The sequence below is a fragment of the Panulirus ornatus genome, chromosome 33 (assembly GCF_036320965.1).
Source record: "Panulirus ornatus isolate Po-2019 chromosome 33, ASM3632096v1, whole genome shotgun sequence".
Taxonomy (NCBI): Eukaryota; Metazoa; Arthropoda; class Malacostraca; order Decapoda; family Palinuridae; genus Panulirus; species Panulirus ornatus.
In genome coordinates this window covers 20549665-20565121 of record NC_092256.1, presented here as the reverse complement: position 1 = coordinate 20565121, position 15457 = coordinate 20549665, and the positions used below count along the sequence as shown (strand labels likewise).

Below are 15457 nucleotides of genomic sequence, written 5' to 3'. Positions count from 1 at the left end.
CAAGAGAGAACAGCTTCATAGAACATGATACTGAAGTCAAAGGATGCATTCACAAATGCTATCAGATATCACGACTAAATGTTAACTTTCATACAATCCTTGACGTACTTACTTTTAGTAATTCTAATTTCTGCACTCTTAGAAAGTGGGACACTTAAAATATCCTTAAAAGGGGCCATATCATAATTTGAAGGTGCCAGGACTTCCAGCTTAAAATTCATCAAAGGACAAGTCTTTGGAAAGGTCTTTAACAACCAATCAGGCTGGCCACCCCTTACAGGTCTCTTGGTATCAGCATTACCCACTTTCTGGTCGCAATGAAGAGTTCTAATATGGTTAGTTTTCAGTTTTGCCTGTAGCTCATCTGTAGTACAATTTTCTGATATGGTATCTTCTGCTGGACCAACTCCTTTCTGAACTACTTCTGATGAATCTGCTTCATTTGTTAAGTCACTAATACCTATTCCCTCAATAATAACTGTGACAACATGAGAATATTTCCTGGTGTGTAACAATCTTGCCCATCTGAAACAATAACAATCATATTATATTCTAAATAAAAATGTTGAATGATCAAGTAATATGAACATTATTTCCTTGGCCAAAAACAGTAATCAAATGTACGCAATCAGTTTGGATATGTCAATAAGTGCTGCTGCTGATTTTCCACATCAGAAATATGCATTACTGAAACAGTGATATCTTGTACAGATCATCCTTTTCATAAAAAAGAATAAAGAGTGCTGATTCCATGAGCTAATTGAAAAAAAATAACTTTCTACACCACTCAAGGTATCTATCATTATCTTCTGCTGAACACCATTTTTCTAGTCTTTCTCTAAATATCATACTTCATTCTGAGCCCCAATCATCTAATGATGTTCTAACAAGCCCCTTTTTCATATCCATCTATAATCTGCTCTCATGATTCTGGTCCAAAGGTGGTGTGTGCTTATCCCAACATAAACACACACACATGCCTCGAGGACCTTGAGTCACCATATTTTGGCATTATCTGGCTTAAGGCCTGTCCCCCAACTACCTTATCTTTCCTTTGTTTTGCCTACTGCTCTCCTAATTATATAGACTTTAAGTCTTTCTATGACTGTTCACGCACACTAAGAGAAGTGCATGCCAGGAGTTTTGATTAAGCATACAATGTTCTCATCAATTTTTTTCATACACATTCGCCACATCCTCCATTAGTGATATAGCGTCAAGAACAGATGCCTGAACCTCAAAGGGAAAAAATTCTCACTTGGCGAAAGGCACTATTTCTTCTTTTGGAAAAGTAAAACAGGAGGGAAAATTCTAACCCCTCCTCCAACCCCTTTTCATTGCCTTCTATAACATGCAGGGAATATATGGGAAGTATTTTTTCTCCCAAATCCCCAATGTCTATAAGTAAGAGTGCTTATTCAATTCTCTCACTTTCTACTTGCTCTCCTCATAAAGAAGAAAGAAGACAGAACATTAATACACAGAAAGACAGGCAAACAAGATAATACAAAAACAATAGAAAATTATGCTAAGAAACCATGATGCATTCTGAAGAGGTGTGACTCTAATAACAAAATCAAACCAAATGCAGAACAAGAAATTAATGATCTACTTACCTTGGCAAACTTGGAGACCTGTTGTGAAGCAATGAAGACAGTATAAGGCTCTGTATGTCACTCATAAATAACGGGCAACGTTCATCTGGAGCCAGAACCAGATTACTGATCTGACCGGTACTATTAAGAAATATCCTCGGCCAAGCCTGAAAACAAATTGATTTAGAATGCCATACTTAAGTCCAGTGATTCCCAACAAGTGGCACATAACAGCTATCAAGATATACATATACAATCATACACACGCACAGACACACATATTTTCATAATTAACTGCAGTTTCCTGTGTTAGAGGGAGTCCCAGGAACAGATGAAGAAAGGCCTCATCTGCTCACATACATTCTCTAGATATCATGTGTAATGCATTGAAACCACAGCTTCTATCCACAACCAGGTCCCACAGGCCTTTCCATAATTTACCCCAGACTCTTTACATGCCCTGGTTCAGTCCACTGACAACACGTCCACCCCAGTATACCACATCATTCCAATTCACTCTATCCCATGCACGTCTTTCACCCTCCAGCACGTTCTGGCCCCAGTTGCTTAAGATGTTTCTCACTCTATCCTTCCACATTCAATTTGGTCTTCAACTTCCCTTTGTTCCCTTCACTTCTGACACATATATCTTCTTTATTAACCTTTCCTCACTCACTCTCTCCATATGTCCAAACCATTTCAGCACACCCTCTTCAGCTCTCTCAACCACACTCTTTTTATAACCACACCTTTCTCTTACCCTTTCATTACTTACTTAAACCACCTCACACTACATACTGTCCTCAGACATTTCATTTCCAACACATCCATCCTCCACAAAGCCTTATCTACAGCACATGCTTCACATCCATATAATATTGTTGGGACTTCTATACCTTCAAATATACCCATTTTTGCCCTCCCAGATAACGTTCACCCTTTCCATATCTTCTTCAGCCCACCCAGAACCTTCACCCCCTCCCCCCACCCTATGACTCACTTCCACTTCCATGGTTCCATTCACTATCATGTCCAAAGCCAGGAATCTAAAACACTTCACTTCTTCCAAGTTTTCTATTTTCAAACTCACACCCTAACTAACCAGTCCTCAGCCCTGCTAAACTTAATGCATTTTCTTCTATTCACGTTTAATCTCAACTTCCTCTTTTCACACACTCTTCCAAACTAAGTCACTGACTTCAACAATTTCTCATTCAATTCTCCAAACAGTGCTGTATCATCATCAAAAAACTGACTTACATCCCAGGCCCTCTCATCTCTCACAGACTGCATACTCACCCACCTCCCCAAGATTCTTGCATTTACCTACCTCCACCCCACTCATAAACAAACTGAACAACCTTGGTGACATCACACACCCTGCTGCAAGCCAACCTTCACTTGGAACCATCCACTCTCCTCTCTTCCTAATCGTGCACGTGCCTTACACCTCTGATAAAAACTTCTCACTGCTTCTAGCAGCTTTCCTCCTACACCGTATATTCTTAATACCTTAAACAAGGCACCTATATCAACCCTTTCATAAGCTCTCTCTAGATCCATAAAAGCCACATACAAATCCATGTGTTTCCCTAAGTATTTCTCATACATATTCTTTAAAGCAAACACCTGATCCACACATCCTGAACCACTTCTGAAACTACCCTACTCCTCCACAGTCTGATGCTTTGTACATGCCATTAACCTCTCATCAATACCCTCCCATTTAACTTACCGGGTACATTCAACAAACTTATACCTATGTAGTTTGAACACTCATCTTTATCCCCTTGCTTTTGTATAATGGCACTATATATGCATTCCAAAAGTGCTCAGGCACATCACCATAATCCATAAATACATTGGAAATTTTTACTAACCAACCAACCAACAACACAGTCATCCCTTTTCTAAATAATTTCAACTGCAGTACCATCCACTCCAGTCTTCTTGCCACATTTCATCTTACATAACATAAATGACTCACTTTGCATACCACCCTGACCAAAATATCCTACATCCGCTATCCTATCATCCAATACTTTCAACAGTCCTTCAAAATACTCATTCCATCTCATCCTCACTTCATAATGGCTGTTACCACTTCCTCTTCTGCCCTCTTCACCAATTTTCCTATTTGTTCCCTTGTTTTTTGCACATTATTAACCTCCTTCCAAAATATCTACTTATTCTCCCTAAAGTTTACTGACACTGATTAACGCCAACTCTCATTTGCCCACTTTTTCATGTCCTGCACCTTCTCCTTGACCTCCTGACACTTTATCTTGTGCATCCCTAATTCATTTTCACTCTTTTGCTGTATTGCTGTAAGTACCACCCATATGCCTCTCTTTTTTGTCACAAGCAAATTATTCATTCCACCACTTTCTACCCTTTCCAATCTGTTCATCTCCTACCTTTTGCATGACACAAGCAATTCTTACACATTGCTTCCCTAAATACCTCTCATTACTCAACCACTCCCTTTGCTTCATTTACTCTCAACTTTTGCCATTTCACATTCAATCTCTGCTGAATTTTATTCACACAAGGCTCTTTTCCAAGCTCACTTATTCTCACCACTCTCTTCTCACTGACGTTGTTTCCATTTTTCCAAACCTCATCAGATCTTCACATTGCCTGCATAAGATAGTGACCAGACATTCACAAGCTGGCCCTCTCAGAACATTTACACCCAAAAGAGTTTCTTTTACATGCCTATCAATCAATATCTATCCAATAATGCCTGCTGACCATCTCTCCTACTCACATACACATACTTGTGTATGTCCCACTTTTTAAACTAGATATTTCCAGTATTACATGAGCATGATACCACCCAGAACAGATGACAGAACCTTAGAGGATAGAAGATCCTCCTTTGGTTCTTTCCTCTGTTCCTTCTTTCTGAAAGTAATGCAAGAGGAGGAGATATATTTGCAATACTTAAAAATGTAATTAAGTTGTTACATCATGTCTCAGTCTATAATTTCTTTCTATGATCAATCTTGTAATAAAATTCAAACTATTTTATCATTTGAAAAATTCCTCCACTAACCTTTTTAATTCTATCCAATTCCTTTTTTTTCTTCAACACCTCTGCATATTCTCTGCTGAGACGGTAATATTGTTTTGGAAAAGTTTCAGCTGCTCCATTCCCCACAAGACTTTTCACTGTGAGCTGTGAGTAAACCATTACGCAATTTGTACTTCCAGTAAATTATATTCTATTTACTCAAAATCCTGGAAAGAGATGATGTGACAAAATATACGGAAAAACTGTTTATATCAAAGCCATCATATAAATATCTTGGAATCAAATTGATAGAACAATCAGTGAACTTTACCATTTGGAAGAAAATTTAGTAATCAACAAACAAATAATTCTATCTTTACCTGTGATTCTGTGTTAAACTTGTTTTCAGTCCCCCTAGCAGTTTCTCTCATTCTCTGAAAGTGGAATAGCAAGCTAAACAGTGCATCCTCCTTAACCAGACACTGAATACAGACCCTCTACAACCTAGACATTCTAAACAACCTGTCACTAAAAGTACAGTTTAGGATTATATCACAAACAGGTTCATAAATCAGCTCTTGTTAATTATAAGATGGGGAAAAGCATTCTTTATGTATACAGACTCTCTTAAAACCTAACTTTAATTAAACTATTAGTTACTTTTCCAGGTAAGTTTGAACGGAGAAAACTGGAGGAAGTGAAGTGCTTTAGATATCTAGGAGTGGACTTAGCAGCAGATGGAACCATGGATGCAGAAGTGAATCACAGGGTGAGGAAGGGGATGAAGATTCTGGGAGCAATGAAGAATGTGTGGAAGGTGAGAACGTTAAAGTTTGTGGTTCCAACAATGTTATATGGTGTGAGTCTACTCAGACTCACACTCCAGTTAACCTATCCCTTAAACATTGAGTTGGGAAGTGTAATCTGGTTGTGATCTTGACCACACTCAATACAAACCCTTCCCTCCAGTCATAATCTACGATTATGTTTGCACAGAGAGAACCATAGCAATGTTACAACATCTGATTTTAACAAATAAGTCAGAAAGAGGACAGATTAAATTGTGGTATAGCCTATTTGTGGTCTAATCCTTGCCTATGGCATATCCTAAATTGGTTTGGCTCAGCTTGTGCTTAATCTCAAGAACTTGGTCATCCCGCAGATTGCCTGGGTATGCCAGCTTGTTTTCAGATTCTCTCTCGCTCAGCTAATAACCTTGATTTTATTTATATTCACTCTTACCTTCCTCCTTTCTCAAACTCTTCTAAACTCAGTCACCCTTCTGCAGTTTCTCACTCAAATCTGCCATCATTGCTGTATCAAGAGCAAATTTACTTCTCAAGCTTGCTCATCCCCCACATACAGCATACTCACCCCCTCTCTCCAAGATTCACAATTACCTCCCTATATATAGTTTAAGGCAGCTCCCACCCTTACAAACAGCTCCTAGAGGAGGACAGATACTATACTGGAAAATCTCAAATCTTAGATTCAATAATACTAGAGCCTTAAAATCTCAAACTACTCATCATTCTTATTTGTTCAACCATAGAGTTTTTCATCATCCTCAAAATCTTGCCATCCTTGGTTGATATGGTGGATATAGTGAAAGTCCAGTTTGCTACACAATGGTATTAGCTTTGGATTTTGAGTATTTTGCTCTGCAATGCTAACCTAATGTTTTGAGAATGTGGTAAAAACTGTGAAGTATGCTGATTAATACCAGGAAAAATGTGGATTAATGAAAAAATATGTAATACGCTTGTGAAACATCAAAAGAACCCAAGGAAACTTCACTTAGCCTCCCTAGTAGTCAATAATTATCTTCATATTCAATATCTCAGTCATGACTGAGCATTGTGCAAATGACTCACCAAACTGACGCCACATGATGATGGCAGCTGACCAATTCAATGTTGAGCAGTATAAAACTTCTACATTAGAGCTACTTAATAAATCTTTTTTGAAGTTACATACTTTTACACTAATTAATTTTAAAGTTTGTTATACATGAAAACCTCATTACAATTGCTTTATTTAATATTTTTCAACAAAATAACATTCCCTAGATCATGCTCTGCATATGTTATTTCATTCTAAATACTACACTAGCTTTTTAGAGCAAAACTCCTCAATAATCAAAACTAAATGTGTCAGAATTAAACTAGACTTTAACAAATAGATTAACTATCATACAGCAAATCATATTGATAGTTGTTACTATGTTTGTACATAACATTATTAAGCCACCAGTTGCTCTACGGGAACAATATTAATTAACTAGCATCTATACAGCATCTATGTATTCTTTGGAATAATCTTCCAGTTCTATGATAATAGCTATTAAGGTGTACTTAAATTCTTCCCTTATATCTCACCTTCCTGTCCTCATTGTTACTTTCTGCTATTTCAATGTATGCTTGAAGTTTTCTCTTCTTATTTTCTAAGCGTATCATTTTCCTTTCCGATATCGTTTCGCTCATTTTATTCTTCAATTACTTCTGTCTTGGATGAATGTTAACCTTCCATGTGTTTATGATGCCGGAAAATGTAAACATTGAAAATGGTCTACGGACGTATTCACTTTACAAGTAAAATAAATAAATAAATATATATATATATATATATATATATATATATATATATATATATATATATATATATATATATATATATATATATATACATATATATATATATATCATTTATTATGTACAATTGCTGTTTCCTGCGTCAGAGGTAGCGCCAAGAAACAATGGCCCATCCACACACACACACACACACATCTCCGGTAATACTGCAATTTGCAAACCTGACCAGAGAAGCTTAGATCCTGTGTCAATATTTTCTTAATAGAAGGTAGATTTAAGAGTGTTAACCTGCGCAGCGAGGCCATGATCGTTTCATGAACAGACGACGTTAAACAAGCTCCTGGTGCTTGTTCATATTCTCAAAGCTTTTCTCGGTTTTAAATTGATTTACAAACCGAGTGAAGCTGATAAAAGAAAGATAACATTCCCGTGACGGTCTAAGAATTACACTCCTTTTATATTAACGATTACTGAGGTAATTGACATTCGAGGGTTTACAAATGGCAAGACGAGTGGCAGCAGTTTTAATTGATCTGAGTGGGACAATACATATTGAGGACTATGTTATTCCAGGCTCGATAGAAGCTCTCAAAAGGTAAGGAGATACCCTTGAAGTTTGTGTATGGATATATTTGTCCAGATTCTTTTGAGCTTTCCTTAGTTTTTACATCGATTTGCAAATCGACTGAATCTGTTATAGATAATTTGCATGTAAGGATTTAGGATTACACGCCTGTTAAATAAGTGATTACTGAGGTACTATATATACGTAAGGTTTTGTTAAATAAGTGACTACTGAGGTCTATATATACGTAAGGTTTTATAAGCGACAAGAGAGAGGTGGTGGTTTTGACTGATACATGTTTAGAACTCCATTATTCCAGGCTCTATCGAGGACCTCAAAAAGAAAGTGAACTTTCTTGGAGTTTGGGTATGGATGTATGGTCAGAATAGATTAAGGAAGAAAACTTTTGTTTGAATTCCAATTTCACAATATTTTTTACACCTGTTTTCCGTGGTGAAAAAATTGTCCGGGGATAACAGTGAATGAAGTTTTACTGAACTGTCAATCAGATAATTGACAATAGAATTTTGAATTTGCATTTATACCATATTGCATATTTCGAAATTGGGCCATTAAAAATTCAATTATGTCAAGTTTATTAAATTGAATTATTCATTGCTTGAATGACGAAATTAGTGTAAGATTATCATTTCCGACTTCTACCTGTTTGGATGTTGAAATTATGTTTTTTCGATAGTTTCAGATGTGTTTTGTATGATTCTGACTATCATTTTTACTCCAGTATCACTACCTTTTGAGATATCCCTCCCCCCTTCAAATGATAATAATAATGATAATGATAACGTGACCCCCCCCCCCCCGGAATCTGGTTTTTGGGATGGAGAAATCAAAGACAATAGTGATTTGGGATAGAATGAAAGTTAGAATTGTTCAAAAGCCATCAGAAACCATTGGAGAAACAGTTTTTAGCTAAACCAAACTTAGGATAAACTAGTAAAATTTGTTGGGTCTGAAACAGTAATGATACCGAAATAAGTCAATGAGAGCCATTATCCCTTTGAAAATTTCTAAATCTAGCATACACTATTAATTTGTGAAGTAATTTTTCCCAAAATTTAAGTAAAATAATGTTACAAATGAATAAATGTTTCAACATAGGTTAAAGTTTCTTAAGCATGATATGCTTCAATATGGTTATAAAAGGGTAAAGCCATTTTACAGAAAAAAAAATTGGATTAAATAATGATTTTATACATCCATTACATCATTATTATCTAATCATATCAGTATGTACTGTACAGTGGGAAACTGGTGCCTTGATCTTAATGAAAGAGCAGTATAAAAGAATCTGGAATGTTTGATGGATTTTTTTTTACTTTTCCTTTTTTGAGTTAATCTAAAGATGTATATCATGTGATTTTTTTATGATGCAAAAATAAGTCTTAAGTAAATGATGAACAGTAAAACAAAAATCCTGGGAGACTTCCTGGATTTATCAAACTCAATGTTGCAAAATGTAATCTTGATTATATTCTTGATTTCTGAAGTCTCTGCATTCTAATGTACATATTTTTAGTGTTACATGTATTTTTTCAAGAGGGTTACTATCATGTGTGCTTGATAACCCTTTGTTTCATTTCATCTTATACATGTTATTCAACAGTAGAAAGTATGAAAAGACCTCCCTTGACACCATATTGCTTCAATTAACATTACTGTAAATATATAAAGTTACAATATTAATAAACATATAAAGTAATACCTCATTCATATGAATTTCCACAAAGAGATATTTTATGATAAATCTTCCTCAACCATAGCTGAAAAAATGTAAAATTTGGAGATTAGAGGCATGATTGTTACTGAAGTTATTTGATTCTTTCTGTGTATAATTTGTTAAGTGTAATTGTTAGTTTAGTAAAGTAATGGAATAGAAACCTCACATTCATGCTTGGGGAGGATTATTTTGGTCATTTTATTGGCATTTATTTTAGATTTTAGGAGTAAATATAAAAGTGTCTTGAAAGGGCTTCTCACTACTTTGAATATATTTTATGTTAGGTATAAGTAATTTGTAGCAGTAATTGGAATGCTAACATAATTCAGTTGTTTTCAGATTAAGAGCAACAAATGTTAAGATAAAGTTTGTCACCAATACTACCAAAGAGTCAAAACGTATTCTTCATGAGCGCCTTACAAGCATCGGCTTCAGTATTGATAAAGAAGAAATCTTTACCTCTCTGACCGCTGCTCGACAGTTGATAGACACAAGAAATTTGCAACCATACATGCTGATTGCAGATGCTGCCAAAGAAGAATTTGCACATATTGCTTCTGGAAACCAAAATGCTGTACTTGTAGGATTGGCTCCTGAGAAGTTTGATTATGAACACATGACAGCAGCATTCAGGTAGGCTTCTGTGGATATGATTGATTTTGTAGGTTGGCTGCTTTGGCTTTAGGCCTGTCAACACACTACCTGTAAAATCTTTGAATACCTTAGAGTGACAAGACAAAATACACTCTCACTCTGTATATGGCCTTATTGATTTCGTTAAAATGCCACTGACTTGTATGAAATATATTTTAACATACATTTTCAGCAAGGTTATGGAGTGTAATAAGCAGGTACAATTGTGGTATTTGATATATTTGGTTTTGAGAATCTTTGATTTGATTATCTTGGCATTATTGAGAACTCGTCTTTATTTATTTCTTAATGCTTTTGCCATATACTGCTGCTAACTATAGTCTCTAGGGAGACCTGGCATAGTAGAATATCTGTTCAAAGTAAAGGAGTGTAGGGGTATCACGTCTTGAATATTCAGGTAGGCAAGAAGCGGGCATGGGATAGAATGAATTGGATCAATGTGGTATACAGGGGAATACATGTTGTCTTTGGGCATAACCAGGGATTATGAAACTGTCAGGATTAAACCATATGAAGTTTATGGGGCTTGGCTGTGATTAGGAGACTTAGGTTTTGGCACATTAAACTTGACATGTCTCGAGTGTTTGTTTGTTCGTGACATTACCTCACTAAGGTAGGAGAGGCATTTCATTATATAGAAAAGATCTATCATATTGTGGAGTGGATGGGATTGTTGTTGAATTTCTTAAGAAAGGGGTGGAATTGCATTGTTGATTAGTTTGGAATTTAGTTTATGTATGACTCATGGTGAGGTTCTTGAGAAGTGGTAGAATGCTTGTGTAGTGCTGTTGTATAAAGACAAGGGTAAAAAGTTGAATGTTTGAATTACAGATTTGGGTTTACCTTGTATGTTGTAAAGGACGGTGGCATGTGAGTTATGGGCCTAGAATATAAAAAAAGGAACAGAAGGTACACATGTTGGATATGAGATGCCTAAGGACAAGATGTGGTGTGAGGTACCTTGATCATGTAAAGACTGACAGAGTAAGACAGAGATGTGGTTGTAATTGCTATTCACTGGCAGAACTGATCAGGATGAGCTAAATAACTTGGATATATGGGAAGGATGATTGGAGAAAGACTGATTAAAAGGATCTTCATGTCAGAGGTGGAGGGAGAAAGGGGAGACCAAGAAGGAGATGGAAGGACGGAAGTAAGGGGGTTTTAGGGTATCAGGATGGGAACATTCAGGATAGTGAAGCAAGTGCATGGATTAGAAAGGAATGGATAAACATGGTATGTAGGGTGTATGGGGACTTGATTCCATTGTGCTAAATCAGGACATATGAAATGGTCAGGGTAAATTATGGAATAGTCTGTAGGTCTTATCTGTGGCCAGTAAGATTTTTCTTTGATGAATTGTGTACATGACAGCTAGAGAGTAGACGTGTGCAAGTGAGTTCAATGGTCTTCTGTTCCTGACACTACCTTACAGAGGTGGGAGGAGTAAACTGTTATAAAAAATTTGGTTTTGTTATCATTATTGAATATGTTTACACTAATATTTTGGTTGGTGTTCCCCCTCGGAAATTCCAAATTTTCAAGTATTGATTGTGACGGAAACCATCAACTTAGAATTTTGTACTTGGCATTTGATGGTTGAGGAAATGTTTAGTATGCTGTGTTTAGTGTTTCCATTCATAAATTAGGAATCCTCAAACAAGCTACTTCTTGTCTGGTGTTTCTCCTTACTGAAACCCCTCTCCAAAGTTGGGTTGTTGTGCATCTGCCTAAGATACACAGTGCATTCAGTTGCCAGTGGATGGAGTTTCTTTTGGATCCTTGCGTATTCAGCAGGCTCCCTCTTATGCTTAATGTATTTGCATTCTTTTTTGTGCATTCAGCTGGCCCGATTCCAGTATTATGTAAGGTAATTATTTTTGCCCCAAAGTTAGTCCTGTCTGAGGTTCCTCACAATTGAAGTATTCAGTCTTTCCTCAAAACTAAAGAATATCATTTTAAGGCTTTGTAATTTTTTCAGCAAATAGAGTATAATACATGTCTATTTGTATGTACCTATATGACGTTCTTGAAAACATTTATTTGCAGAATTTTGCTTGATGGGGCTCCACTGATAGCTATTCATAAAGCTCGCTATTACAAACGTAAGGATGGCTTGGCTTTAGGACCTGGAGCTTTTGTAGCTGCATTAGAGTACTCCTCTGGTAAGAACTCCCTGTATTATAACTGAACAAAACAATCAGCAGAAAAGAGGGATTTAAGCCTCAAATCATGACTAAAGAATAATGATAAAAAAAACTTAGGGGGTCTTCCATTCAGTCATGTGCTTTGTCCTCACCACTAATCCTTAACTAACCTAATCTAACCTAGTACAGCAGTCTTAACACCAGTGACTGAATGTAAGTTGTAAGCCATTAATACACAAAAGAGTTATGCTGTATTTCTTGTCTTCTGAGATATGTTTGTGTAAAGATGTTGAGGAAGATTGGGCAGCAAATTGGAACTTATTACCTGACATAATCCTCTTGGGGATGCTGATGATATGTGTGAGATTTTTACTTTAGACTTATGGCCGTTTAGAGATCTTTCAGGAAATTTATTTCTTGAGTCTCATTGAAACATGAGAATATGAATGCTCCAAGGCCCTCTCTCTAGGTTGATTGATAATCTAAGTCTTTGAAAAGTGCCCTGTTATACTTGATAATATACATATTATAGAGCAGCTTATAATGATTAGATGCTATCTGTTAACAGTCATCATGCATTTTCAACAATACAAACAGACAAACGAAAATCTGCTCTGTTGTTAGTTCATGCCAACAAGTGGCATCTAATCAGTTCTTGGTGATTTTCCACATGAACTTGTGATAAAATGCTCTTAAGTGTTTTTTATTGGTATGCAGTCAGTGTCATGGAAAGCTCACTGTTATAAATGATTAAACAAAGAAAAAGCATGAGTTCTTTCTGTTTTGATAGAAAGTAACACGATGCTTTATATAAGCTCTACCCAGATTATAGATCCTGTGAACGTTATATACTATATAATGTTAGGAGGAGATTTATTCATAACTGAAACAAATGTAGAACTGTTTCTATAGTTGATAATGGAAGGAATTGTATCACTTGAAGTCCATAATCAGAACGGATGTTATTGATGAAGATTCACAATTCATTCTTCTTTGTTTAGATGTGGATATATAAATGGATGGAAATGGTATTACTGGACGTTGCCTGCATGTGGTTACTGTGCAAATGGAAAGTCACTTTATATAAGATTATGTCATCATCTTTGTATGAAAAGAATTGCAGTTTCATTAAGGAATATTTCTCCAAAGCGGTCTACTATTTCTCTGCTCCTTATTGTATAAATGATTTTTGGATGGAAGTCTGCTGATATGAAGCTGATATCATGGCTTAAGTTAAATCACTGCCAAGTATATTGATAGAGTGAATGGGTTAGATAACAGAATTTTCATAGAAAGTGAAGTCGTCAGTTATCTTAGAGAGGGAAATGGGAAGAAGTTTTTGGAATTACTGTGTTTGGCAAGATTACATGTACTTCACTGACAGATGTTCAGATTCAAGTCAAGGAAAGTATCTAAAGTAAAGGGAGAGAAAGAAGAAGCAAATAAAGAAGGTAGTGATAAAAGAAAGGAGATGAGCACACTGGCAAGGCATCGGTGCAGGATTGCATAAGAATATTGGTTGAAAGAACAATATCATTGATGAAGAGAAAAGTGTAGTGAAAAAAAAGAAACCATGTGGAACAGACTGTAGCAACAAAAGAAAGGAGAGGTAGCTTTATCAACAGTTATTGCAAGGTATTAAACCAATTAAGATAGGTTTGCAAAGTACAGAGGGTAAATCAAGGGATGGAAGTTTTGAACTCTGCATATACATCTGTGTTTATCATTACCATAACATGTCTTTCAGATAGCATTAAGTCACTGATTCCTGCTCCTTGATATGAAGGGCTTAAAGGACATGAGAACTTCCCTTCCACCCACCCACCCCATTGTATGGTTTTGATGGGCTTGGTGTGTGTGATCATTTCTTTGTGGTAGCCAGCGCGAGTTTAGTCATACGTCATGGTTCAGCTGCTTGATTGGATAGGACTGCCAAGTATGGATCCTTTATACCTATTCTGCTAGGGAACAGAAGCTGCTCTTTACAGAAAGTCTGATCTCTTAGACTGTTTATATATTTTCAGGATGTAAAGCAGAGGCTGTAGGGAAACCAGAGGCAACATTCTTCCAAACTGCTGTTGATGATCTAGGATGCAGTGCATTGGAAACGGTCATGATTGGAGACGTTAGTATTTTTTGTAGTTTATTTGTATTTTGACCAACTCTTAATGAATTTGTAGAGCAGCTTCAGGTTACACTGTGTAACAGATTTTTACTTTTTTTGTTCCTAGGTAATAAGTGTTATTTTCTAATTGATTATGTCTAAAAGGTATAGAATATAGCTATTATTCCCTTGAATGAGGTGAAGCACTGATGAGGTGATGCAGGAAGGAGCTGCCTGATCATATGTTCTGAGCTCCCAGTGCACCTAGCAATCTCATGTTTACCCACATTTTCTTGCTTCCAAGCAAGAATTCGGACCTTCTCTTTCTTAGAAAGCAGCATACAATATTTAAGATTACCAATGAAAACCTAACTATAGAAAGTTTTTCTACCAATGGCAAATGTATTAGATGGTTTTGATAGTGAACCTATATTTCCTTACTTCTCAGTACCATACAAAGAATGTTTTTCTTGTTTCCTGTCTTTAAATGTTTTTACATCTTATAGCTTCTCTATTTTCTCCTTTTATTGTTACTTTGCTTTTACAGGCTTATTTTTCAATGTGGAATTTTTTATTGCATGTGGTGGGTGATGCAATCATCATGAAGGATCTCTCTTTGATATTAGAAAGAGGTTTATGTTAGAGATTGAAATATAGATAACTTGAAGGTACAGAGGGCTGAAGATTTATTCTGGTCTTTTTTCCAATACCCATGACAGGATGTTCAAGATGATGTATGTGGAGCAATGAAAGCTGGTCTTCTTGGTGTTCTGGTAAAGACTGGCAAGTATAGACCTGATGATGAGTCTACAGTTGATCCAAAGCCATCATATGTTGCAGAAGATTTTGCAGATGCTGTTAACCATATAATTGATAACTGGTTGAAATGAGGTTCATTTCAAAATGTATTTTTTGCTTTGTAGTTAAAGAGAAAATGAATTTGTACAAATATGAATTATGATTAACTTGCAGATGTATTGAATCATAATGCTGAATTATGCTTTTTATTTCTGTAGATCATTTCTTCTAGTAAAAATAATAATGATT

The 15457-nt window shown here is 36.0% G+C and overlaps 2 protein-coding genes across 4 annotated transcripts in view; one reads left to right on the top strand and one right to left on the bottom strand.

Annotated features, from left to right (window-relative positions):
- The window catches only part of Rexo5 (RNA exonuclease 5), a 27163-nt gene extending 19759 nt beyond the window's left edge, over positions 1–7404 (bottom strand). The window contains exons 1-5 of one of the 3 annotated variants that reach the window (XM_071681828.1): positions 6990–7404; positions 4992–5045; positions 4654–4838; positions 1617–1762; positions 113–525 (exon numbers count right to left, since the gene is read on the bottom strand). In XM_071681828.1, coding sequence (XP_071537929.1) covers positions 113–525; positions 1617–1762; positions 4654–4791 — 697 coding nt within the window. In that variant the 5' untranslated portion in view covers positions 4792–4838; positions 4992–5045; positions 6990–7404. The remainder of the gene's footprint in view (positions 1–112; positions 526–1616; positions 1763–4653; positions 4839–4991; positions 5046–6989) is intronic. The other 2 variants (XM_071681826.1, XM_071681829.1) reach the window with 2 other exon arrangements.
- On the top strand, positions 7351–15457 carry LOC139759560 (haloacid dehalogenase-like hydrolase domain-containing protein 2). The gene is made up of 5 exons (XM_071681830.1): positions 7351–7797; positions 9845–10138; positions 12209–12324; positions 14331–14431; positions 15130–15457. The coding sequence occupies exons 1-5, from the start codon at positions 7703–7705 to the stop codon at positions 15298–15300; spliced, it is 777 nt and encodes a 258-aa protein (XP_071537931.1). The 5' UTR covers positions 7351–7702; the 3' UTR covers positions 15301–15457.

Coding starts and splice junctions, on each gene's coding strand:
- LOC139759560 (XM_071681830.1), top strand. CDS start 7,703: ATGGCAAGACGAGTGGCAGCAGTTTTAATTGATCTGAGTGGGACAATA. Junction 7,798..9,844: donor TCGATAGAAGCTCTCAAAAG/GTAAGGAGATAC, acceptor AGTTGTTTTCAG/ATTAAGAGCAACAAATGTTA. Junction 10,139..12,208: donor CACATGACAGCAGCATTCAG/GTAGGCTTCTGT, acceptor ATTTATTTGCAG/AATTTTGCTTGATGGGGCTC.